General features: G+C 38.7%; 1 protein-coding gene across 16 annotated transcripts in view; it reads left to right on the plus strand.

The window, feature by feature from the left end:
• The first annotated feature begins 4,281 nt into the window (after positions 1 to 4,281).
• Positions 4,282 to 27,973, plus strand: part of Dennd1b (DENN domain containing 1B) — a 231,054-nt gene continuing 207,362 nt past the window's right edge. For 4 of the 16 annotated variants that reach the window (XM_074048704.1, XM_074048708.1, XM_074048715.1 and 1 more), the window contains exons 1-2: positions 5,256 to 5,473; positions 14,303 to 14,367. In XM_074048704.1, the coding sequence (XP_073904805.1) occupies positions 5,418 to 5,473; positions 14,303 to 14,367 (121 nt within the window). In that variant the 5' untranslated portion in view covers positions 5,256 to 5,417. Of the gene's footprint in view, positions 4,644 to 5,254; positions 5,474 to 11,044; positions 11,348 to 11,742; positions 11,897 to 14,302; positions 14,368 to 17,245; positions 20,221 to 25,240; positions 25,486 to 27,973 lie in introns of those variants that run through there. The other 12 variants (XM_074048718.1, XM_074048714.1, XM_074048709.1 and 9 more) reach the window with 8 other exon arrangements.

Here is a 27,973-nt window from a genome sequence, read left to right on the forward strand (position 1 = left end):
CATCAGACTTTTTGACATTTTGTCATTTTTGTGGTTGTAAATTCTTCATTAAAAGGAAGGAACAGTGGTTCATGCCTGTAATCCTAGCTACTCAGGTGTCAGAGACCAGGTGGATCACGGTTCAAATAGTTTACGAGACCCTGTCTTGAAAAACCCCATCACAAAAATGGGCTGGTGGAGTGGCTCAAGGTGTGGGCCTTGAGTTCAAACCCCAGTACCACACAAAAAAAAGAAGGAACAGAGATACAGTGAGATTGCCATTAAAATATTGCTGGCCTCTTTTATGGTGACTTGAGTTTCATATATATGTGCCCTAGTACTTGGTAGTGTTAATGTTGTGTTTATAAACTTACCACTTGAACTTCATTCTATGATTACGAAACAAACTAATGAAGGCTCTCAGCCCAAGAAGCTTCTGTCCTATATTATTAATTACCACCTGCCTGAGTTTGACCAAATAGCCCAAGGCCAAGTGAGTCCACAAAGACTATTCTACCCTTCTCTGTGCTTCTTGCAGGAGCTGCTTGTAACCAGCTGCACTCTTCACAGTGGTGGGACTTCTAGTCTGATGTTCAGAAGATTCAAGGTCTGATTTCAAGATATATTGGGGTGTTCTGAAAAGGCATTTCAGTGATTCTACGGATCTTTTTCTGGCCATATTAAACTGTCAAGCTCCCTTTTCCAATGTCCCTAAATCAATATCACAGAATTAGACAATCAGAGAGCATTTTTGTTTTTAAGACAGGGTCTCCCTGTGTAGCCCAGGTTGTCTTCACCCTCCTAAGTGCTAGAATTATATGCATGTGCCACTATGCCTGGCTTCAGAGAACTTCTTAATGCCTTTGTGGTGAGTGAAAAGATACTGCTTTCCTCTTTTTTCTGGTTGTATTTATGCATACTTTTTTACACTGTGTTTTAGGCTTTCTGGTCACATTTCCCAAATCATAGGATTCTAGTTTTCATTTTTTTCACTGGGTCTTCTGGAACAATAAATCATTTAGAAAGCCCAGGAAAAATGGTGAAGTTTTTAGACTTTGTAACTGAGTTTGACAAGTTCTCCTAATCATTGGGCTCCCAATGGGCCGAAAGTATGCCTCAAAAACTCACTCATCTGCCTGCAATGCCTGGTTAATATGATGGGAGCAGCTATGGTCCTTAGGATGAAGGTGCTGCATACTGCTTCCCTTGAGCAACTGCCTTGGCCACCTCTTTAAATCTGCGTGTCTAACAGGATGTCAACCGTACGATGTGTAAAGCAGGGCTGTTGATTCCTTCCTCACCTCATACACACATACCCATGTAACAGTCAAGAAGCCAAGTTACCTTCTAGCCACTTCCATTTCAGAGGCAATTCCTCTGGGTGACACCTCCTACATGTATTTAAAATCTGAGAACTCCTTATTATCTTCCCTGCACCTGGAAAGCAAAATATTATCATTTTTTCTGGATCACAGCAACAGCCTCATAAACACCGTTCTTAACACCTTATGTTGTCCCATGCTTATTTTACTCTCGTAGGGTTCCACAGAAAGTGGAATAAAATTCAGTCTTCACCATGGTTTGCAAAAACCCTTCACAGTTTAACCTCCTTCTGCCTTTCTGACATCATCTCCTAGTACTCTTATTGGTCACCTTGGCTTTCTTTAAATGTGTCAACTTTGTTTGTACCTCATGGCCCTTGCATTACTTGTTTCCTTTGACAGGAAATCTCATCCCCTATCTTCTCATCATTCTAGTGACAGTTCAAATATCTTCACCTTAGAGAGGCCTGCCTATCTATCTTTGCTAAAGTAAACTTCCACTCATCACTCTTTCTCTGTATTCTGTTTATTTTTTTTTTTCGGCACTCATTACTGTGAGAGATTTTATTATTACGGTGTTTACATGTTTATTGTTGGTCTCTATTATCTAGACCATAAACTCCAAGAAGGCAGGATCTAGGGACTTCTAGTGATAAAAAATATTAGCTTAGGCAAAGAAAGTGTATTTTGCCAAAGAGTAGTGGTAGCCTCCTAACCAGCTAGAGAATATGTATGAGGTTCTCCAATTGACTCTGGCAACACTTATGGTTTGGGTGTATCCCCCAGAATTCTGGTGTTAGAAACTTAATCCCCAAAAGTATAAGTAGGAGGTATGTGGAAATGGAGATTTGGTGCAGTAATTAGCATTAGATAAGGTAGTGAAGGTAGGAGCCCTCCTTCCTCCCTTGTGTCATTAGTGGCTTTATAAGAAGAGGAAGAGACCCAGACTTGCTCTCTCTTGCTAGCTCATACCTTCCACCATGTTCCAAAGCAGCAAGGACACCCTTAATCTTGGATTTCCCAACCTCCAGAACCATGGGCTAAGTAACCTTCTATTCTTTATAAATAGCCCAATGTGTGGAACTTAGTAATAACAACAGAAAGTGGACAGAGACAGAAGTCAATACTTATAAAGTCCTCCAGGAGAGGTAAATAAATGTAGGAAAAATACAAGATAGCTTAAAACAAAAGGATAGCTTCTTGGTAGCTTGTTCATTCAAAAGAGGAACACAGGACAGGTCAGGACAAAGGTAACTGCACAGCATAGCCTAGAGCCAGAACAGCTGGTTGGAGAAGAAAAGGAGAGCACAATGAACAAGCAATAAAAGATAATATTTGAACATTGGTTCAGGGACAAGTGACTGAGCCCATCATAAAAGAAGTGCCCATCAAGTCCACGCTGGCAATGTTTCTAGCATCCATTAGGAATAATTTACACTTTGACTGTGTAGGCAACTTATCTTCATCGACTTTTTTTTCTCCAGGTTCTCACAACAACAAACAATTCCCTAACAAATAATTTTTACTCAATATATAATTTTAGTAAAATGGGTCAAAACTACACATTGAATAAAGCCTCATAATACAAATATACAACAAAATGAATATAAAATATCAAAAAATCATGATGTTTATCTTCAATATTTAGGAATGTTCATAGAGAGTTATTCTTTGGTTTTGCCTTTTCATCTTTTAGAACCAGGAAGTCCAGTTTTGCCACAAAACTATTCTCTAAAAGACAGGGCCTACACCTCGAGCCACTCCACCAACCCTTTTTTGTGATGCATTTTTTCAAGATAGGGTCTCACAAACTATTTGCCTGGACTGGCCTTGAACCAAGATCCTCTTGAATTCAGCCTCCTAAGTAGCTAGGTTTACAGGTGTGAGCCACTGGCCCCTGGCTGTATGGACCAATTACATTAAGAAAATTTTCTTCAATTTAGCTTTCGTTATCTGCAATGTGATGGAGTCATAAATTAATATCTCTTTTAGTTTCTTACATAAATGCTTTTTAAAAGTTCTTCAACTTGTACAGAGGACTCTTAAAGAAAGGTGACTACACTAGGGTGTTTAGTGAGCTTGTAAAATATCAGTGAGTAAGATGTCATATGATGATTAGTGTTTCTGAACTGAAATACAGACTCACTTGAGCTTGCTTACTTTTGTTTTGAAAGAGAAAAGACAGATATACTTGTGTTTCTTGTGCAGAGGCACATGAAGAAAACAACTTTTCAAAATGGCTCCGTGGTGTTTTGCAGGTTGACTTTGTTTCCGGGTGCCTCTGGCAAACAGGGGAGAGTACACACTTTCATTCAGGTATTCTTGGAACTCCATTGTCCCTGGATGGCGAGCTTCCTGCTTCATCACTGACACATGTTTCACCTAATAATCTATATTTCCCAGAACTATTGAGAGTCTCAGCTAATAAAAAATGATCACAAAGCACTTGGCGCAATCACAACAACCATAAAAAAGGATAAATGCAGATGTGGTATGGCTTGTCTTTCTGGTTTTGTGCATAAAGTCTTTGCACAAGAAATGATATGGTGACTCAAATATGAAGAAAAAAATTCTTTTTTGCTTTCATAAACTGGGAGTGGTATTAACAGCTGGTTTGCTACAGTGAGTTGTTTCTAACTTAATAGTAGACTACTAGATTTAAATCTTCCTTCTAACACAAATATCAGGCCTCTCCTTATAAATTCATGCATACATTATTTAAGAATTCGTACCTGCTTATTTCAAGAAGAAGTGCAACATATTTGCACTAAAAATTAGATAGGTACATGAATGGGTCATGTAGTAATCAATGGCTTTATTTGCGTCATCACAAAATAGGAATTAGCAGCAGCTATTTGGTGATTTTCTTGAGTAACACAGTGAGAATACAGTATAATTACTACACTTAGTGTGCATACTATGTTATATAGTCCTGATCCATAGCTCCACCCAAGAGAGCAGTGGAGGGAAGACCCAGGAAGCAGCTGTGCTCTAGGTAGAAAGGGCCGCCCATCCCCTATGATGCTGGAATCTACTTTTAAGTCTCAAGCAGTCTGTCAGGCTGACTCATGAGTCCCAAGGCTTCCATCCCCTTCTGGCCTTGCCCAACTGTCCCTTTGAGCCCTTTGTAGTCTCAAGATGCTGCAGGAGACTAGTGGAATTGTGCACAGAGAATGAAGAAAGGTGGCTGAGGCAGTTGCTTTTAAAAGACAAAGGAAGTAAGTAAATCCCCACTGAACTAAGAAGACCCCTCCCAGGGAAGATTCCAGGCCAAAGATATCTTCTCAGACTCTTGCCTAAGCCTTGGATCTATAGCATCAGAAACAATGGAACTGAGATAAGGTGAGCCCATACTTCTGAAGCCCAGGAGAACCCCCAGGTTTTCTTAATTTTCTTTTAGGTTTCTTTTAGATTTTCAGTAGTAAGAAACAGGGGAGGGGCTGTCAAATACTTTGGAGTTTTGAATCTGTTTAGAATTCAAAGGGCCTTCTGCTGTGGAATTATGCCTTCGTCTTTTGCCCTGGCATTGGATTGAACTCTAAATCAATCACATATTGATACACATGTAGTGTTTGCCTGGTGATTTCCTTGTATTTTAGGAAAGTAGAACTTGGCACACAGGAATTTTATTTCTCTCTCTCTTTTTTTTGGTGATACTAAGGTTTGAACTCAGGACCCCAGGCAGAATCACTCCACCAGTCTTTGATTATGTTTCTCTATTTATATTAGGACTGGGGTTGCTTATAGAGGTTGCTGATTTTGATAGACAATCAGCATCTCCTTAGATGTTCTTTTATGTTTCCTTCCAGTGAATTCTAATGACATTGCTCTTTGGATGTGATTACTCATTCTTCTGAGAGCATTAAATGGGTGTGAGCTGAGCTGTCACAATGATGATGTTTTTATTTATGTGCCGTATCTGGTGGGTGGGGTTAAGAAATTCTTTCCTGAGCAGTGCCAGTGGGTTACAGAGACATTGCGCTGTTTCTGGAAGCCAGAGTCAGACTTGTCAAAGAGTCCCTAGACAAAATTCAACAACTTTGATTATAACCTGCTGTTCTTACTTGCCTCAAATATTCTTTGCTTTTGACGTCAAGGACTATTTTAAGTTTTCCGATGTCTGGCAAACTGAGGAATGAAGATAGGGGTGGACTGGGAGAAGCTGGGCAGAGGTAAGAGTGTATTCTACACCTTTGGGCAAATTACTTGAAAAAAGGGGAAAGAGAGGTTCTATTGTGTTATTTTGGAGGCTTTTACAGTCTTCTTTACTAAAAGTTTAACAGCCAAAGAAACACATATCATAATTTACTACTTGAATTTTATAATTATTTGAGTATCTTCATATTTGGTAATAAAGTTATCAAAATTTATCTGAGCCCTTTTGTCTACAAATTGGAAGACAACATTTTTGTTGGAGTTGGTTTTTCAACCAAAGAGAATGCTAACTTTGTAAGCTATGAGGTGTGAAAAGAATACTTTCCGGAAAGATACCGTGCTGACTACCTTTCTATCTTAAAAGTACTTCATAGGTCTTGCTGAAGGAGATTTTACCTTTAGATTCAAATTTGTGATGTTGTTGCTAAGTGTAGGCTGGCAGAGTGGCTCTGCCTAGCAAGCATGAGGCCCTGAGTTCAAACCTTAGTACCACCAAAAAAAAAAAAGAACAGTATGCTAGACTGTTTAGACTGTTTTCTTTATCAACCCTGTCCCAGTTGCTATTGAAAGCCAAGTCTTGAAAAAATACTTTAAGATAGTTTTCTTTAGGAAATTTGACTTGCTAAATTGGAGAATAGGAGAGCAAAACAAGTCCCGCCCAGGGGAGAGGGTTGGCACCATGGGAAGGGGGAGTTGGCTGGGAAAGTGGGTAGGAGGGTGAATATCATGCAGAAAATGTGTACACGCTCATGTAAATGCAAAGAAGTAAAGAGGGTGGTGGTGAATTCAAGTATGATATATTTGATACATTGTAAGAACCTTTGTAAAGGCCATAATGTACCCCCAGCCAGCACAATAAAGGGGAAAAAAAAGAAATTTGACTGGCTAAATATTTTATGTAAAGAATTTTCTCCTGTAATAGTAAATGTAGACTGTGTTAGTATTAATAAATTTAATGTGAGAAAAATAACAGGAAGCTATGCAGAGCTAGATTTAGGGAATGCCTGGCTTGGAAACATGCTGACTACAGTTGACGAAAAGGCAGAATCTCAAAGCTCATTTCTAAGTTAATTTGAAACTCAGTGTATAAACTGGTGAGGTTCACAGCCAACATGAGTCTAGTTAAGCTACACTGAACATGAAGCATTATTAATGGAATTATTTTAAAAATGCCATTCTAGACTTTGCATTGGTATTTCTCTTTCTACGCTCCAAATGGAAAGGAGCTCTCAGGAGAGGCATGCATGGATTCCAATAATTCTTTACTTTTTTTTTTTTTTTTGAGACTAATCTCACCATGTAGCACAGACTGATCTCTAATACACCATCCTTTTGTCTCAGCATCCCAATTGCTGGGATTCATGCAGGTACCACCAGGCCCGGCTAATAAGTCTTCACTTCAAATGCATATTTCTTCATGGATATAAGTAACTAGGGAGCAGGGAGCCAGGCGTAACCTCTGTGGTATCACAACACTTTGGGAAACAGAACAGTTGGCTCACAAAAGGACTTGGATTTTTCCACACTGTTCATGCATAATGACAGCAAGTCAGGGAGTATTTGGGTACAGCCTGAGGAAAGTGGACACTATTAGAATAAAAAGTTGCTATTAGTCCATTTTACAAGATACTATCATCAAAACCAGGCAATCATGATAACTTAGTCAAAATGTCCATCAAGATCAACTAAAAATTCAGGATTCAACCATAAAAAATATAAGGCATTTATATTTATTTGTTGGTGTCTGGAATTGAACCCAGGGCCTCACATCGTGAAGCAAATGTTCTAGCACTGAAACACACCCTAGCCCTAAAAAAACACATTCAAAAGTAGGCAATCAAGTAAGGAGGGCTCTTGGGGAGAGCACAAGTAACAGTAGTCACAAGAGCTACCTTTTATCTTGTGAGGATGAAGATGAGGGTCTGCTTTAAGCCTTTATGTGTCTTAAGAACCGTACTAATGTGGGAAATCCAATAGGATACCATTCATAAAGAAGAAATCCCAAAGATATTGAAGAAAAATTGATAACCTCTTTATCCTCTGAACAGAATTAAGGGGGAAAAAAGATTTCTGGAAGATTCACGGCTATGATCCAGATCTCACACTGGTGGCCTAAAAATGTTCAAGCTGGGAATTCAGTATTAAACGATCCTGAACCACCAGTACCACCAGCATCTATTAACCATAAGTGAATTCCTCTCCAAGAACTCATCATTTTATACCTCACTAAATTTCCACATATAAAGCTCCAAGGATCAAAGGAAAAAGGAATCACCACATACAGAAGAAAATAAGGGATCACAAGTAAGATGCAGCATTAAAAAAAAAAAATGAGATCAGAGAGAAGACTGAGACCCACAAATGCTTCAGATATTAGAATTTTCAGAAACAATAATTAAAATATTCAGAAATTAAAGAATATATTAAGTACATTTTAAGAAAATGTGAGTGAGGAAGCAAATCTAAAAAATAACTAAATATACCTTTAGTAATAAAATTAATAAAAAATGATTTTAATGGGCGATGAGACAAATTTGGAGAATCCATGAACAAGAAGACATTTGTGAAACTGTCCAGAATTCAGTCCAGAGAGTCAAAGAGAATGTATTATGGCAAAGATGTTAAAAGGTATGGAAGGTACAACCAGAGTCCCAGAATGAAAGGAAGAGAAGAATGGAGTTCAGGATGTTTGAGAACTAATGAAGTCAGCAATTTAAAATCAAGAAAAGCAAGTAAATCAAGAAAGATGGATTTAGCTGGGTGTGGTGGTGCACAGCGGCAATCCCAGCACTTGGGAAATGGAGGCAGAAGGAACTTAAGTTTAAGGACAGTCTGGCCTACATAGCAAGACTCTGTCTTTAAAAAAAAAAAAAGGAAAAATGAATTTTTAAAAAAATCTACCCTTTGTGGTGAAACTATAGAAAACTAAAAACAAAAAGAAAAAAAGATGCAGCTAGAGAGAAAAGACAGATATTTCAAGATTAGTTTCAAGATTCAAATTGTAACTAGAGGAACTATGTGATTATATTGAAAGTATGCAGAAGGAAATAATTGTGAATTTAGAAGTTATCAGAGAAAACTTTTTTTTTAAGAATCAGGGTAACATACACTTCTTCTCAAACAAAAAGAGGGAGAGTATGCCCACAGCCATGGCATATATTTTAAGAAAAAGTAAAGTGATCTTAGATGTAAGAGCCACTAAAATAAGAAAAAAGAGCAAAATGAGTGGTGGATCTAAGCAAACACTGTGTAAAATGGCATTCATAATGTATTGTGATTTTGACTTGTTTTTTAAGGTCCTTGTGTTGTTTGGGAGAAAGTGGATGTGATTGTGAACTCTGGATTTAATCAAATTTCTTTCTTAGAAGTCCCAGGATATCTAACAAATGAATAGAGTACATAACTTCCAAACTAGAAGGTTAGGCTGGAGGGTGTCCAGAAATAAAAGCATAAAAACCACAATTGGTTCCAAAGAAGGTTAAGGAGGAAGGGGAAACAAACAAACAAAAATCAGGAAAAGAAAATAAAGGGAAACACATTAAGTGGCAGAAATAAATCAAATTTATGAGCAATTATAGTAGATACAAATGGTTGAAAAGCCTGCTCTGAGAGCCAAAGATAATCAGAATAGGTTAAAGTCAAAATTAAAATTTGTTAGATAAATCCAAAACATAACAATGTAGACTGCAGGAATGTTTTCAGTTTGACAGTCTGAAAGTTTCAGGAGAGAACTGTTTAGGCAAAAGAAAGTCACAGCATAGTAATAAACAATTCAATTTCAGGTCTCTCTATATAAAACCATTATAAACTGTTATGTCTATCATAACAGCTACAAACTACACAAAGCAAAAGAAATGATAGCACTATTACAGTAGATAATCCCATCAAGTATTAGAATATCTTAACTCACCTCTTCCTGCAATTGAAATTTTGTCAAGCAAATCAAAATTTAGCAACAGATGTGAACAACACACTCATCACACTCGATCAAGATCATACTGTTAGAATACCACACTCAAGAGAAACAGTATTCCTTTTTCCCCCTTACTTTTGTGCTGGTGATCAAACTTAGGGCCTCCTTGTGCATGCTAGCAAGTGCTCTACCACTGAGCTACCTCCCAAGCCCCAGAATATACTTTAAAAATCCACTTAAAACATTTAAAATTAAGTCTCAAAAACATTTTAAAACAATAACTTACAGACCATGTTCTTTGACTTCTACGGTTCTGAAAATGTTAGTTTCAATTGTCGAATAGGAAATACTATTACTGAAATATCACCTTGGGAAGATGTAATAGCAGCTTGAAAGTTTGCCCTCTGTGCACTTCTCTATCAGTCATACGATAAGTCATATATGAAATGAGTGTTACTAAAATTATGCCACTGGTTTCATAAACATTATCAAGGAGTATGACTGTCACTTAAAATATACTAACAAGGGATGGAGAAAACAACTACCATGTCTCCTAGCTCCCAAATTAAAAGTCATGATGTAGGCACGACTAGATAGGTTCTTCTCTTTGGAGGATTAATTATAACGAAAGGAGAAGCTCAAAAAATTCAGCAACAGTTGGAGCAGAAGTGGTTTTAAGTTTACAGAATTTAGTTCAAGGCTTTGGAGTATTCTAACTTGTTAGGCAGGAAAAGCTTTACTTGGGAAAAACAAATGTATGTGGTTGGTCTAATTGTGAAAGTGAAATTCACAGAATAATTTCTCAGAAATCACAAAAATTTTTAGAACTTTTAAACTTGAACATCGCACTGCTCATGTGATATACAAGCAATAATACATTTTAAAAATGTAGGAACTGAGAAACTGAAGTTAAATGTCTCACCCAAGTCAAGTTATGACAAAACATTATGCTAAAATATAGGTTTTGTTTTTTTTTTCAATTGTATCCTGCTGTCATTTTTGACGAAGAGATCAACAGCTATGCAATGTGTCTTCTTTGGTTGACCAAGTAACACCAACTTTGGCAAGAATGTTTAAGATCATTATAACTGAGCTTGACTTTAGATACCCTGTTTTTAAGGTCTTTAATTCCCAAGACTCCTTGTTTGAGTCTTGTGTTTCATGACTCACACATTCATAGCACATTTGGTTTCCTTTCATCCTCTTACCTTCAGCATGAACAAAGTCTGAAGCAACCCCCACGTGGATGAAAATCACTGTAGCCTTGTGTTAAAGTTGACAGTGTTGGGGTGGGAGGAGGCCTTCCCCAGATCTAACAGTCCAGCCCTGGACAATCTCTTGAACGTCCACCATAGGACATTTTCTATATCTCTTAGTAGATCCCAAATATGAGGCCTCAGAGCAGAGGAAGCAGTAGTTAGAAGCAGAAGTGAGTAATCAGTAATCAGATTTCTAGCCTAGCCATACTGCTCAATCTGACCTCAGTCTCCTCATATACGAAACAGTGATGAAAGTATAATACAGCTAAGAGTACCGAGCTCATGTTTACAACCCGCTTAACAGGCATGTTGGTGCTTTGTAAACCAGCCCCTCCCCAGCCATCTTCATGGTTCACTGGTGCCCTCTGAGCTCCCCAGGCCTGCCAGTACAGGAGGCTTGCCCCTCCCTGAGTGTATCCAGAAGTTAGTCCTGTCTAATGCTACAGCAAGGAATGTCTGCTTGCCATATGTACAGGCAAGTGGTGCGTTATGGTTCTGCTACTTGACAGAGCTATTTAGCAGGTGCACACAACTGAGCATTCCTGAATCAGGAGGGGTAGCTGTGGCTTTCAGGGAGCAGGAACCAGGCCACAGCTGGAGTGAGGCCGAACCCAGGGAGCGTTCACGTGAGCTCCGAATTTGCAGTGTGACATGCAAGGGACTCGATTTCGCGTGCACGTGATGTAGAAAACAGCCTGCAAGTGAAGGTACTTTTCCAGGTACTCCACTGTTGGGGAGGTTGGAGGCTGGATGCCCTGGAGCCTGGCCTGGACCCAGGAAGGCAGCTGGTTGGTGCAGCGCTGAGGACACCGGGACACCTTGGAGTTAGCTGGGTGGCAGGCTTCTGCACTCTGGGGAGAGCCTCTGAGAGGCTGCCCAGGGCGCGGGGACCCCGCCGGCCGCCCATCCTCCGCGGGCCGCGAGGCCCAGGTGCAGCGGCCGGCGCGTCCCCGCGCGCCCCTTCCCCCTCCCTTCCGGCGACTTCCTGGTTTGCAGAAGGTGCCGGAGTCGCTGCGGGCGGCCGGGGTGGCAGGAACTGAGAGAGGCCCTGGCCTGGGTGACGGCGGCCACGCCGCTGCTGCTGTCACAGAAAGGCCCGGGGGTGGGGTGGGGTGGGGTGGGAGGCGGGGACGCGCCGGGGGCGCAGCGACATGGGCCCGCCGCCGCCGCCACTGTGAGCAGCCTCTTTCCCCGCGGATCGGCGGCGGGGGGCGGACGGACCGACAGACAGCCCCGCAGCGACATGTAACCATGGACTGCAGGACCAAGTGAGTGCGGCGGGGACGTGGGGCCCCGCGCAGCCCCGTGCGTCCTGCCAGTCGGCGACTCGCGGGACGCGTCCGCTCCGAGCCCCCGGCCCGGCCCGAGGGAGGCGGGACGGCGCTAGGCCGCAAAGCCTGTCCGGCCCCGAGGTCCCCGCGCGGCGACGCTTGTGTCCCGGGGGCTGGGCGAGACCCGCGCTCCCCGCGTGCGGCTCCCGGGTCCCCCCGGTGGCGGACTCGCCGGATCCGCCTGTCGCGTCGCGGGTGTGGCGAGCGGAGGGAGGGGGCCGCACCCCGCGGAGCGCTGGCGGGGACAACGCTGCTGTCCCCGGGACCGCCCGGCGCAGCTTTCTTCTGGTTCTCCTCGGCGAATCAAAGCAGGCTCTGACCGAGGTCCCTCTGCACAGCCACTGCGCGCAGGCACCGGGCTTGCAAAATGGCATTTAGTTCCCAGGGTACTTTTATGTGGGTGCCACCATGGTCTGTATTCCTTCAGATCAGGTGAAAAGCAGTTTGCATAGCCGTGGTGATGTTGCTGCTACAGGCGTGAGTTTGTTATTTTTCTCCTGAAACTTACTTTGGAAAGAATACTTTCTTCTCTTGATTCCGCCTCCTTCCTCTTTTATTTTTCATTTTTATTTTTTTGCGGTACTGGGGTTTGAACTCAGGGCCTCACTCTTGCTAGGCAGGTGCTCTACCACTTGAGCCACTCCGCCACCCCTCCCCCTTTAAATGTAAAATAAGAAGTATGCATCTTTGTGTTATGATGAAAGGCCTTTTAAATTTCGCAGCGGTATAGCTGGATCAATATTTAACTTTTATACCTAAGAGAGATTCTAGAGTTTATTAGGAAAATAGAGGGATGGTGTAATTTAGACTTTCTTCAGTGTTTGACAGCGGGATGGGCAGGGTGAGTGAAGATGGGATGAGGAGACAACCTTCACACTGTTGCCAAGAAACAAGTTAAGAGTATACATGCTGACCAAATGTGTATTTGCAAATGCAGTGACATGACTTGTCACTTCCTAAGGTTCTAAAAGCATGTCTTGTAATTCTTCTAAATCAATCTTTTCTAGAAGTCAAATCTGGCAATAATTTCTTCAAGGAAGTGCATATTAAAAACAGCGTACAAAGACAATAAAGGTGTTTTTACCAGAATACGTGAAATATGTGTGTAACACTTTGGCATTGGGTGTCAGACTTTTTTTTTTTTTTTTTTTTTTGCGGTGCTGGGGGTCAAACCTAGGGCCTCAAGCAGCCTAGACCACTAGGCAGGTACTCTACCACTGAGCCATACCTCTAGACTTCACTTAATCTTGAATCTCTGATGGAAAGAGAGATTAAAACAGAACTATGTTTCAAAACAGAAAAGTATCTCAATAGATTTCAGTTCACTTTTTGAAATTTAACCAACAAATAGGTTAAATGAGTGCAAAGTTAGTGGAAAAGTCAGTTGCTTCTGAATGAAGCAAAGCAACCTTACTGTTCTTGGTGGGAAAATCTAATCTGGAGGCAGATGTAATAACTAATACAAAAATAATTGATACAGCCGGGTGCTGGTGGCTCACGCCTGTAATCCTAGCTACTCAGGAGGATCGTGGTTCAAAGCCAGCCCAGGCAAATAGTTAGAAAAATCCCATTAAAAAAATAGGGCTGGTGGAGTGGCTCAAGGGGAAGGCCCTGAGTTCAAACCCTAGTACTGCAAAAAAAAAAAAAAAGTTGATATGAAGAAATCCTGCTTTTGTTAGACTCAGCATGTGAACATCTTGCTACTTTGAACATGCTTAAGTGCAGCAGGTACATCTCAAGAAGCATGTCACCTTTAAGAGGAACATTGTAAATATTCTATGGTGATCTAGAATGAAGCAGGTGGAGCCCTTACTTCAAGTCCTTGAAGGATGCTTGAGAGTCTGTTTAAGAGACATGTAGGCATGCACTGGCTTTCTAATTTTGACTCAATAAGAGCAGTGCTTTACATCTATTTTATGAAGTGCTTGCGCATATGCTATTTGATTTATAATCCTCAAAATTATTCTGTGAAGTGGACAAGGCACTTTGAGAGGACAGTCTCAGGGGTTACGCTTTGCCCCAAGTCTCAGAACTGCTAAATTTCAATTCTCTTATGTTGCCAAAACACTGATGAAACACTTTCATACATCTGCTATATTATGGTCATATAGTTAATATTGAGACAAGAACAATATTAATTTTAGAAGTAAGTACATTATAGGGCTGGAGCTATAGCTCAGCAGGAGGGCTCTGACCTAGCATACTCCACGCCCTTGTTTCCATCACCTGCACTGCAAAATAAAAAGAACTCCCCCCACATGTGTAAATCTATTTACATATAAGCTTTATAAAAATGCTTATTTTTTGTAGGAAATAAATATAACAAAGTTCTGCTTATTTTAGGGAAAATCCAGAAAGGACCTTTGACTTGGTATTGAAAGTGAAATGTCATGCTTCTGAAAATGAAGGTATGTGTGTTCTTTTTATTCTTAGAGTAACTGAGCCTGTCAAAGCAAGTCTTAATATTGTGGAACATGATAGTGTCAGGAAAATAATAGTTCTGAATGTGTATTCTGCTCAAGTATCTCGAGTTGCTAGTAATAAAATAGATGCTAGCTCATTGCTCTGAGGTTCTTGCAATCATGAATGTTATCTGTGCAGTTTGAATTTCAAGTGTGTGTAAAGCCTGTATAGCTCACAACCCAGTTTTACCCTTGGTTGATAAAATTATCATTAGTTAGGAGAAAAGGTCATGTCTTTTTACTTTCTTTCATTTGTGTTTTGAAATTTAGCCCCATTTTTTTTTAAACATTAGTGTATATTCTCTTACCAACACCAATAGGACCTTCACCAATCTCTTCTAATGTTTCTGGAATGCAGATGCAAACTGAGTAGCCCCTTCCCATGGGTTTATTTCTGTGGCATGGCACTTTTTTAGAGGGAAGTATACAATAGTGTGACATTACCTGGAAGGTTTTCAGCTGTCAGTTGTATATACTTTTCTGAAAAGACAAGAATACTTTAGTATTATGGCTTTTGTTAGTCCTCCCCCACACATTCTTTTGTTATATTGTATGTGTGTTTTGTGTGGAGGGGTAGAGTAGCAGGAAAAAAATAAGAGATATTTCTTCTGGCTTATTTTTTCTTACCGTGTCCTTGCATGTGAAAAACTTCAAGGGTAGCTCTGGTTTATGATGTTACTTGCAATGTATTTGGACCCCAGATGGCACAGTGAGTAAGTGTTGTGGAGACTCATTGGCCATTCTACAGCCTTGGTGGAAAGGCTGTTGACACTCTTAGCTCTAGAAACTAACCAGCAATTACATACTCTTAAGTAATTTGGAGCTGCACACCTTAAAATAGAGGAGTCCAACCCTTTTGTCACCACAGCTGGGTTGGGCTAATTATAGGGAAGAAGTCTACACACATTCCCCTGTCCACCAGCTCTGCTGCTGTACTTCCAAACTGCTTGAGCTACAGCTGTGATCAGGCTTGTCTACTGGCAGAAGTGATCCAGGGGTTACAGAGAGCCCTTTCCCATTGAAGGGATTATCTTTGTGAGATTATTTTATATAGTAAAGTTGGTCCATTTGCATTCTTTCCAGGCCTAACGACATCTACTTTGAGTATGGATACATTATATACAATAGATATATGAATGATACACTATTTTTTGTTTCAATTTAAATCTATAGTATATTTATGGTGTTAATTAATCTTAAAATAGCTTCGGTAACATTACCTAAAGCATGTGAAGTAATGGTTACTTGATGTGATTGTAAAACAGGCTGAATTCTTTCAGAATTCTATAATTTTAAGTGCATGCTATTCAGATCATAAAGTGATCTTGATTAAAGGATCAGTCCTCCTTATGTAACAGTTGATCTTTGCATGTGCCAGAGAGGTTGAGATTGTGGCCTTCACAGGGAGACTTTCTGAGTGGTTTACTCCTGCCAACCTCCCTTTGTCCTGTCCCCCTTTCACAAGCTAGTCACTCCAGCATACATCTCCCCTTTATGACCTTCTTGTCTTTTTGCTGTTGTAAATGTTTAAGTCACTATTTTCTAGAAACATCTTCATTTGTATTTTAACAGTTTGTGCTGTCTGGTAAAGTTGGAAACACTATAAATGGATAAAGTATACCATTTTGGCTTTTCTGTGGGTTATGATCAATCTACTCTATGTTACTGGCATCAAAATTGGAAGGTTTTTTTTTTTTTTTTAATGGTGGTACTGGGGTTTGAACTCAACAGTCTCATACTTGCTACCACTTGAGCCACACTGCCAGCCCCAGAACATTTTTTTTCTCTGAATTCAGCCATATAAAAAGTACTAGCCTTTATTCCTTTGATTGTGATTTAAATCGTATGATCCTGAAGAATACTTTAGGGTTTAACAAGTTGCAATTTTTTGTGTCCTATAATACTGCATAACTAAGCAAATTATAAAAGTAAAATTTTATGGCAGAGTTTGATTTTATTATGCATTTTCTCCTTTATTGCTAAATCTTAAAGGATATATATAGATAGATAGATAGATAGATAGATAGATACACAAATAAATTATTTTTTGAATTCTTGGACTATTTCTAATTATCCATAACCTATTTACTAGGACTGTTATCTCCCAGCTTATTTAAAGTAAATTTTTTTTAGCTAACACATGATTGTGGATGAAATTCTTATGTAGTGATAGACTTGGAAAGCACAGTCTGTAAATTTAAATGCTTTGTGTTACACTATAAAACTGGTTTAAATACTAAAGAAACCTGATAATTCATATAACAGGAAGCCCAAAGATAGGTAATCTGATCTACGTTCTTCTTCTTCCTTTTTTTTTGGTGGCACTGGGGTTCGAACTCAGGGCCTTGTGTTTGCTCAGCACTCACTCTACCACTTGAGCCTCTCTTCCAGAGCTCCATCTAGGTTCTTTCCATATCTTTGCTCTGCCACCTATAGAAATGGTGTCGTGAGAAGGCTTGGATTCCTATGATTATTAATGCTGGAACTCTGCTTTCTTGTCTATGAATACGGGGGGTGACAAACTGGCTTTTTATGGCTCTCTTTAGTTTCTTTCCTAAAATCTCCCAGAGATGGAGGGTTTGTGGTAAGACTAGGATGACATGGTATAGATGTTTGAAAATCAATTATAAAATGCTCTTTGTGGGCGATTTCTTAGATCACCACTTTATTTTTTTGATAACTATTTGATCAAATAGAAAATGTGCTCAGAGCAAACTCGATTTATGCTGAGATTGAAACATCTTTAATCTTCATGTTAATATATTTGGCATGTTTTTCTTGCTCATTTTTTTAATAGAGAAGTTTTCAATTCTTTAATTTATCCCAAATAACTTAGATCAGAGGTATCTTCTGAGATAAGTTATAATCAACTGTTCTAGTTAGAAGTTTGAAATCAATTAGTTGTTGAAAAATAACTTGATATAGCTAGGTATGGTAGGATGATCTTTATCTGGTATATTGCTACTTGGACTTCTTTCAAAGGCTTGACATTAATATTTCTGAACACAACAGATTTCAGAGCACTCTGGAAAATAAACTTAGTTTCATGTGGAGTGTCCCCCAAATTTAAAAATTGCTGTGAGAGGGATAGGTAGTGTTTCCTTATCACGTGCCCTCTGTGTTTGTTAGCAGGATTGGATCTGGTGGAATCCAGCAGACTCTGTGGTATCTTTTAATGGAGGTTTCCCTGGCATGACAACCTCCCTGTCATCCTCAAACTGTCCTGATCAAAGTGCCAAAATTTAGATCTTAATGCTCTTCCTGGTAAAGCTCCAAGCTAATTGCTAGTGTCACTCTTCTCTTTGCTGTCTTTCTTGCTTCCCAGCAGGCAGGGAAGGACAGCCAGAAGTGGTGGCTGGCCTCTCTTCCATTCTAATATCTGAACTTAGTGTTGGTATACCACCCTTGCTTTCCCCAGAGTGATTCAAGACTTCAGGGAAACGAAAAGTAACCCTTCCTCAATGAAAGGGTAGAGATGCCTCCTATAAGGGTTTCTCTTTTAGTACCCTGGCTTTCTCTCTTTATTTTGTGATGGCTTAAAGACAACTACCAGTAGTAATAGGAACAGCAGCAGCTAATATTCATATAGTACTTACTCTGAGCCAGGCACAGTTCTGGGGATTTTTATGTCCTAGCTACTTAAGCCTCACAAAGATCTTATGAGACAGGAAATGTCTCATTTTGTACATGAAGAAACTTTAGCTCAGTGAGATTAAGAAACTTGTTCAAAGTAGTGACTCCAGAGTCTACATTTTAATCACTCCTGTGTTGCCTCTCATTGCATAGTGACCTCACATAAGCCCAGAGTGGCCTGTTTTTTAATATAAGGAAGGGGTAGAGCATAAACTCTGTGTGGTACAGATTATTTTAAAAAAACACTAATAACGTATATTTTCTAAATTAATGAATTCAATATAACTCCACCTAAAATATTACAGAGTTTTTTCCTTGTGGTTAAAGACCCTAACTCAGCAAAATCAGCCCCATACTCTTTTTTTTTTAGGATTTATATCTGTATGTTTGACGAATCTTTGATCAAACTTTTCTGTTTATGAGTAGTTTTCAGCACATCTTTAGCAAATCTTGTGTACTTTATTTTCTTCTCTTTAGCTAGAATAATTAGAATAAATCCCCCTTTGCTACAGAATTCACTTTGATCAGCTCATCCAATTTGCTTTCAAATTACCCATTTTTTTTTTGTTTTGTTTTATGGCACTGGGGTTTGAACTCAGGGACTCGCACTTGCTAGGCAGGTGCTCTACCACTTGAGCCACTCCGCCAGCCCTCAAATTATCCATTTTTAACCCCTATCTCATGTTAGCAGTTTAACAACCTTTCACCTTTAAATTGGAACCTTAAGCCATAGACCTCTTAGTATCTCCCATATCCTGCTCAAAGAAGACATTTCTATGCCTACTTTTGCATTTGATAACTTTTCCTGTACAGTGATAAGCTTGTGCTTGTATATTTAGCACTTACAGTGTTCCTCTAGAGCTGCCTACCTTAGTCATGCAGATAGCATGACTAAATGTCTGTTTGCTCTGCTTTAAGTAAGCTCTTCACAGGCCACACTAATTCCTATCCTTAAGAAAAAGCTTACCACAGTATCTGACAGTGCTGTACTGGAGATGCTTGATTCATTTTTCCCATAACTTCCTCTACAGACATGTATGCTACCTTCCAGCAAATCTCCAATTTTCAGCTTATCACTTCAATTAAGCACTTTGCATGCCCTTTTTGTCTTGGGAAGATTACCACCATGACTTTTACCTTTCTTTTGGGGCACCATTTTGCCTTTTGGGTGGCAAATTTTTCTCAAAATTAATGGCAGGACACACTCAGCAGATCACAGGATGATTTCACACAACTGAGGACAGTGCAGGGCTGACTGAGAGCTTCTCCGCATCAACTGATCTGCAGAATGTGTGTGCGGGAATTTAAAACTTTTGTTTTTGAAATTTCTTTTGAATTTTTGGCAGTAGTGGAGTTCAAATTCAGGACTTCATTGGCAGGTGCTCTACTGATTGAGCCACACCTTCAGCTGTGATGAGAAAAAAAAATTATGTTGACTGTGCTGGTTCAAAACTTTGTGTAATAAAACCATGAATAAGGTGGGCTTACTGTATTGTCCAACATGGAAAAATGTCTGGGAGTAAAATGTGTTCCTCATGATAGATGTTTCTGTTCTAGCTTCATGTTTATTAAAGCACTCTTTCTGAGTTCCTCTTAATTCAGACATACTACGATCAATACCGGTAGTATTACTTTTATATACTGGATTGTTGAAGAAAATTGAAATGTTTTATTTTCTCACACTGACCAGGAACAAAATTTAATGCAATTCTTTAGAACCATGTAATTAGGAATGCCATTTTTGTTTCCTGTAGAAAATTGATGAGGATGTCTATACTTTTGTATTTTGGCTTGGGACATTGTGTGGTCCTTCCCATGGCTGCCTACAATTGTAAGAAGCAAATCAAAATTCACTGTTCAGTACTTGTTCATTACTTTGATAGGTATGTTTTAGAGCTTATGTTTCAGTAGGCTGATTTTAACTTGTCTCTTTAGGTGCTTTCATTGTTCACATGTTTTTTATTTTTGTGGCTGTAACAGGAGGTGACTTCTTGGCCTTGAATGTGAATGATTCCCCCTGCTGTCTGTGAGAGGCTGCCAGGCCTGGCCACTGGTTTTCCTCGCAGTGGTGTGCTCTCCCACTGCTGTTTGGCCACTGCTGTGTTGCCACAGGGCAACAAGTTTGTTCAGATTTTTTCTTGGAACTTTGTTTTCTACATTTCCAAGGTAATATGTTCCTAATATGCTTTTGATAATATTCTTTCATTGAGAAATTTTTCTTATGTTCAAATAATACCCTGCTTTTTTTTTTCCTGCAAATTTTTACATTTGATTGCAAGTCAGAGACAATGGTTTACCTTTTACAGCATAGTTTGAAGTAATACAGTATGCCTACCTGTATTACTGGCAGAAGGCATTTTGGGGGTGCTTTACATAAATGGCCTTGTTATTTTAGATACCAATAAGACCATCACACTTCATTCCTTTGATTTTTCAATCACTTCCAAAAGAATCCTTTCCTTGGAAATGAGTTTTAACAAACCTTTCCACTTTCAACTTTAGGTTTATTCTAATGGAACATTAAGGAAGCTAGGAGGCCTTATTTGTTTGAATGCTTTTTGCTAAGGCTGGAAAGTATTAAAGATAGCTTTGAGAAGCTCCTAAGGCACTGTGCTATTCCTATATTGTTAGGTTGAATGATTCTTTCATTTTTGTATTTATCTTGGGCAAAATTAGAGACTTAGGGTGTATAGATACTGATTTATTTCAGGTAATAATTCAATTTTATCTATAGAAAGGAAAGTCTTGGTTTGTATTACTGTGATGCATCCGTTATTGGCCTTGTGGAGAACTTGTTAAAGGTGGCCTTGAAGTGACTTTTGAAATGTGGTGTTAACACTTTGGTCACTGCATGCAGGAACAGTAGAATAATAGAACTTTGTAGTTTCCTTAAAAATCACATGCTACAACCTCTGAGAGGGGAAGTTGCTTTGTTGTCTTATAACTCCTACAGCCCTTTTTCCCCTACAGATAGCTTTGTAACCCCATTGGTTGCCATGACTGGGTGAAGGCTGCTTCACCCTAAGCACCCCTATTTTAAAGTTATCTCTTTTCTTCCCAGCTCTCCAAATAGCTGGTTCTTTAAGTGGGTGGGTGTTTCTGAAAGTTTTATCTGATTAAAGTAATTCACAGTAAAGTGTGAACAACTTAAAGCCCACTAGGAAACACCTTAATTTTAAAGAAAGCCTTGTAATGCTTAGTGGCAGAACTTGCTTTGGATGTGTGAGGCCTGGGGCTTGACCCACTAGCACAGCAAAAAGAAAGAAAAAAATTGTAGTTTAGTATAATGGAAAGATCTCTGAACTAAGAATCAAGGATACTTCAAACCGTAAAATTCAAGTTATGTTTTACCTTCTTTCTTCTAGCTATATTGGTACTCTGTCATTTTTTTGGTTAATGGCTTTGATAACTGTCTTAGTATATTTAGTTAGAGTATTTGTTCAGTGAATTTCATTAGGAGGTTTTGTTGGTACAGATTCACAGTGAAATAAGCTGGAACATCATGGTGAGAGATCCTTATTTGTCAGTTTATTTTCTCTATTAGGCTTTTAGTTAGGTGTTTTATAGAAATAGTAGTAAAATTATTTATTATTTGGTGTTTACAGTATGTCAGGAACTATGCCAAGAGTATATCTCCAGAGAATAGCTACCATTAACTTTTTCAGAAAAATAAAGAAATGGAGGCTGAGAAAGGTTAAGCAACTTGCCCATGTTACACAGCAAGAGGAGGTAGGACTGGAATTAGAACTTACTTCTGTGTTACTAGAGCCTGAGCTCTTATGTGTCATGCTGTGCTACCTTTAAAACAATGATCTTTCTCTAATAGTACTCCTGACCAAGTCTGGTCTTGACCAGAATGTTTTTTAATTCTGGCAGACATCTGAAGATCAGGGAAGAAGAGCCTAAACACCATAGAAAGTGTAAAACTCATTCATTCAGTGACTGCATCAGACACAGACGAAAAGTAGTTCAGGTGGCATTTTTGGATGGGGCATGTCAGTTTCAAATGGTAATAATGCAGTAAGGCTGTAGTAGGAAGCACTGAAGGATGTAGTGCCACCTAGCTCAGCTGAGTGTGGGATCTGGGGACAGTAGTGGAGTGGGGAGTCTTGGGGAGTTTTGAGGTGAGGGAAGGAGACACGGTTGGTTAGATAGTGTCTCCAGTTGGGTGTTAGGTCGTTATTTGGAGTTTTACTTTACATTCAAACTCTTGTGCGAGCGATTATATGTAAAGAATATGTTGCTGTTGATAGGAATATTTATCTCTGAAGAAAGAGATCAGGGCTAATTCTTGATGATGCTCTCGAACTGCCTTGGAAGGGGGTTGCTGGGACTGGTTTTGTTCACTCAGAGTCTGATTCATAGCGTGTGCTTAGTGGGTGTTGTTGAGTTGGAGAACTGACGAAGATACTGAGTCTGCTTTTATTTTTCTATTTATTTATTTGGTGGTGCTCAAGATTGAGCCCAGGGCCTCCTGGACACAAGCAAGTGCTCTACCACTGAGCTACACCCAGTCCCTGAGCTGGCTTTCAAAGAAAGGGAATGGATGGTGCCTACTCAACAAACATCACCTGTTTAATAAATGGCATGCTTCTTTAATAAATGGCATGCTTCTTTAATAAATGGCATGCTTCTTTAAAAGCATGTCATTTATTAAACAGGTGATGTTTGTGAAAGTGAGGTGACAGAAGTGAAGAAATACAAGAAGTTGTTGAATAAATAATCTTTGCTGTCTGTCTTGTGGCAATTTTGTTCTTTTTTGTTCTAGGTCTTTATTATCTGGAATTTTGCTGTCCACTGAATTTTAAGCTTTTGAGGGCAAGCACTTGAGCCTCTTGTAGACATTGGGTCAGTTTCTTATATATTAATGTTTCTTAGTGATTATTTGCTGAGTTATACTCCATTATTAAAGTGAAATTAGAAAAAAAATTGTCATTGTTCTGTATTACTGTTGAAAATTTCTGAAATCTTTAAAAAAATTTTAATGTAAAGGACTTTGAAAGGCTGCAGATTTTATCATCAAAAGCAGTGGGTGCTTTATTTGAAACATAACTGTTGATAAACCACAAACTGTAGCTTGGTAGGCAGCCATGGTAAAGATCAGATGAGTCTTTTCCTTTTTCAGTTCCTTCTTACTTATCACCAGAATCTGAAAAGAAGCAAACCCTATCAGTTTAGTACATCTGATGGTCTTCTGTAGACATGCAGGCTTCCAGAAATTAGTCATTTTTCAAAAGTAGTTTTGTCTTGGTTTGGCGCCAGAAATGCACTAGCCCTAGCATTGGTGTGTTGAGCATTCAAATTTACCATTCATTAATATTAAGCAGTCTTAAAACTTGTTACCTGAGAAGCTGTAAAATTTAGATGACTTTATTGTTTTGATAAGACTGTTTAAAATGGACTTGGGAGTTTGCTCAAATTTTCAGAGGTGTTTCAGTGTACATCCTCAAGCTCTATGCATCAAAGGTATTATTGGTCCACAAGACACTTGCATGGCAGTGGTTCAGAAAGGAGTTAAAAAATTAATTTTGAGATTCTAGATGTTTAGAAGAAGAAGTTGTATAATTATCTGGGGGAATTTTTAAAAAGCTGTTGGTCATTTTTACCCTTTTATATAAATTGAAATAGCATTTCCATTTAATAATTATAAATAGTTGATGAGGTTAATTTATTTTGTTTTAGAAAACAATATGTAGTCTTTTAATGTCATTGTTTTTATTTTTACAAAGGACTTGGAAACTAAGTTTTGTAGTCTTAGTTTTCCTATGCAATGTGTGATTTGAGTGACGAATACCTGCAGAGTGATCATTGACGATAGGGCTGGTGCAGTTTCATCAAGATTATGTGTCAGTTGTGTGCACTGTGTACAGGTTTAGACATGTTAAAGAAGAAGTAGTAAGCTAAGAATTGTTATGTACAAAAACTCTGGCTTCCAAGTTTTTAATGGTTATGGTGGTATTGTTAGTGACATTGTATGTTTACCCTAAAACGTAGAAATGTTAAAATTGAATACTAGTTGGGAGACAAAATTTGAATTTGCTTCGTTTTAGCTTAATAGTTGAAGACATAATTGAAAACATGATGTAATGCTTAACATTTATCATTTTCCTAGATAGGGCCTTAGAGGCAGATATAGATGTCCAAAATTCATTGTAATCAATTCATTAAACTCATTTACTTGTACTTATTCCATTTGGGAGATTATAAAGTCTTTTGATAAGTTTTGACTCATTTCCCTCAGGCATTGTTAAAATTAGCAATGATCATTGTTTATAGGTGAATATGGACATTAAAATTTCTAGCTTAAATCTTGTGCCATTTATTACTAATCTCTCACTTAGGACATATTCAAAATGGTGATCAAAGTATTAGTGACATTTTAAGTCAGTAAACAGAACTGAACTGGATTTTAAATCACCACAGTAAGATTAAATTAGATTTAGGATATTTTGCAGTTTATATTTTTAGAATAATTTAGTTCTTTTATTAAAAATGTCTAATTTGCTTTTAATATATCTGACAGGTTAAACATGAATAACTTAAATTTACTTCAACATGTAATCTTAAATATGATTAGAATTGATCTTTTTAAGGTATAACTGAATCTAATTTGGTCAGAATACAAAGGTTATTTATGTATTGCTATTAAGGGACTTATTCTAAACTGAAACTTCATTTACAGGCTATGTTCGAGAGAGTTGGTGACAGTGCTTTTGCCCGGTTCAGGGTGGGAGGAGACAGAGCTGGGCAGTGCTCTCTGAGAGGAGGCTTCTGTTCCACACAGCTATTTTTAACTCCAAAGGTCAAAGTGTGTCCTCCAGGCTCCATTGACTACCTCTGGGGTTGTCACCTGCAACAGGTCAGAGTGTCCTCCAGAGTCCTGATCTCTGACTCTGGAGTCTGTCACCTGCAGCCTGGCCCAAAGGAAGCCCACCACTCTTTCATCATCTCCTGGGTCTCCTGCCCCAGAATGGTCTGAGACCTTCATTCTGTAATTTGTGGTTTTGCTTTGTTTCACTTTTACCTTTTGGTGTGTTTAAAGTTTTTCGTTCACTCATTGGACACTCATTATTTTTATATTACTTCCAAGTGTTTTAGCTTCTTTAGTTTTAAATTTTCCCTTTAACTGTACTTCACTTTTTATATTAATTTCTTTTTTTGCTTCTTAAAGTTTTCATTTAAAATTTATTTAATGAAATTCTCTCTTTGTTTGGAAAAAGTTATGCTCTTTCCTTTTCTGATACAGTAGTTGTCTGCCCTTTGAAAGTTTTTTTTTCTTTCTTTTTTTTGTTGGTGCTGGGGATCTAATTAAATCCAGGGATTATGCAGGCCATGTAATTGCTTGGCCACTGAGCTACACCAGCAGCCCTTCCTTCCAAATTTTCACATGCATAAACTTAAACTACAGCAAAGTTGAACTTCCAACTATGTGTAAGTATTCAAACTTCTAAGACTTAATATTGACAAAGCTAGAAGGTTATTAGAATAGGAATTATAATAAGGGTTCATATTTCTGAAGGAATGTCAATGAAGTGAGAGTAAGATAAAACTGTACAAGTCTAGGGGATCTCAAAAAAGTACCAGCTGAGAGGTGTGGTGCAACTGGTTGTGAGTTCTGTGTAAACAGTAAGACAGGTTGAGTATTCCTTATCTGAAATGCTCGTGACAAACAAGGGTTTTGTGTTTCAGAGTTTTGCAGATTTTGGAATATTTGTGTGTACACAATGATATCTTGGGAATGGAACCCAAGTCTAAACAAGGAATTCAGATCTATTTCAAATATACCTGAAAGTAATTTTATATTGTGTGTGTGTGTAAGTAAATATATATGTATATATGTATATAAATATATATGTATAAAATGTGTATATAAGTTCAAGGGTAATTTGATACAATCTTTTTAGTTCATTAGCGTTTTGACTGTGACAATCCTATGAGGTCAGATACGGAATTTTTCACTTGTGATGTCATGTTGGTACTCAAAAATTTCACATTTTGCAGAATCTCAAATTCAGATTTTGGGACTAGGGATGCTCAGTGTCTATTGTAATTTGTGATTAGAAATTATAGTAAATACAAGGCCAATCCACCTGTCATAACTTTTACTTATTTGACTTCCTATATAACTTTCTACAGTGAATATGAAATTTCATTTGGGTCTAGAAATTATCCTAGAACCATGATTTTGTTACATCATTGCTATAAGTCTCTTTTCATAGGGAACAATAAATTTGATGATGTTTATTTTTTGCAAACATTTAATTTACTTAAAACTGTTCTGTATATTCCTTACTTACTTTGCTATGACATGTAGAAAATGACAATACTTGTATGATTCTTCTGGGTAAATAGACTTCATGCAGTGGTAGGAGGTGACAGGTCTGGAGGCCCTTAGCATTGAGGGGGCATTGTGTCCTCATTCTACTAACTCACTGGAGTGGCAAAGACTAGGGTACTCTCTTCATGGTGTTTTTGATGTGAACCTTCTTTTATTCACTGCTGTTTTGTGCTGGATCAGGACAGCAGAACTATAGAGTCAGGGTGGAGTTAGAATTTGGGATGGAGTCCTGCCTTAAGCTTTTTATTTTTTGGGTGGTACTGGGGCTTGAACTCAGGGCTTCATGGTTACAAAACAGGCCTCCCAGTACATTTTGCTCTGATTATTTTGTGTGGGGGGGGTGTCTCTCAAACTGTATGCCTGGGTTGGCTTTGAACTGGCATCTTCCCGATCTCAGCCTCCCAAGTAGCTAGGATTATAGTCACTAGTCACCAGCATCCAGACTGCTTTAAGCTTTTTGAGGCTCAGTTTCTTTGAAATGAGAATACTTATAAACGCCTTTTCTTTGTACCATAAAGTTGTGAGGATCAATAGAGTTATCAAAAGTAGATGGATCTTTTATTGTAATTTAAGTAAACTGCAGGTACATGCTTTTCATAACTCTCTCTGTATCTATCTATACACATATATGCAATATATATATATATATTACACGTCTGTATATTTAATATATAGTGATGTAATGTCACAGTACACCTTCGAGGACTTTAGACTCAAATTTAGAAGGGAGAATTGCAAGATTTTATTTCTTTCCATTTCAGGGTAAGGTCTAGAATAACTTTTTAATAATAGTTAACTCTGTTGGTTTTGATAAGTATTATGCATAACAATTTCAGTCATTTATTTTAACGAATTTTTAAAATAAGAATAATGAATAAAATTCAATAATAGTGAATCATATTTACTGAAAGCCTGGATATTCATGCCATTTTTTCTCTCTAAAGAATAAGGTTACTTGTCTAAAGGGAGGTCATTCTAATTGTTGGAGAAACACTCAGTAGCCTCTGACCTTGCACACTAAAATCTACAAAGTAGCAGGTGAATTCTGTCAGTCAGAATGGACTCATCAAAATTTTCTGCCCCTTAGTTGTTATTTTTTATTGAAGAACTAGGCCAATGCCACTGGTGAAAATGAGAATTTTGGTTTCACTAAACATCTGTAATGGTCCTGTACCTAACAGAGTCATACTCCTACCACAGTTGGGGGGCCACTCTGATTATGCATCTGTGGCAGTCTTTCCAGCCCTGGAGATTTCAACCTTCACTGCTAAGTGCAGAGATGGGGCCTGCAGATTTTCATATTTAAGAGACCCTGGTCTCCAGAGTAAGGCCACATTCAGTGTAATGTTCTATAGCTTCCATTTTATTTTTTATTTATTTATTTTTTTAATTGTTTTATTATTCATATGTGCATACAAGGCTTGGGTCATTTCTCCCCTCTGTCCCAACCCCCTCCCCTACCACCCACCCCGCCCTCTCCCTCTCCCCCACAGCCCCTCAATACCCGGCAGAAACTATTTTGCCCTTATTTCTAATTTTGTTGTAGAGAGAATATAGGCAATAATAGGAAGGAACAAGGGT

Source organism: Castor canadensis, chromosome 11 (genome assembly GCF_047511655.1).
Source record: "Castor canadensis chromosome 11, mCasCan1.hap1v2, whole genome shotgun sequence".
Classification (NCBI taxonomy): Eukaryota; Metazoa; Chordata; class Mammalia; order Rodentia; family Castoridae; genus Castor; species Castor canadensis.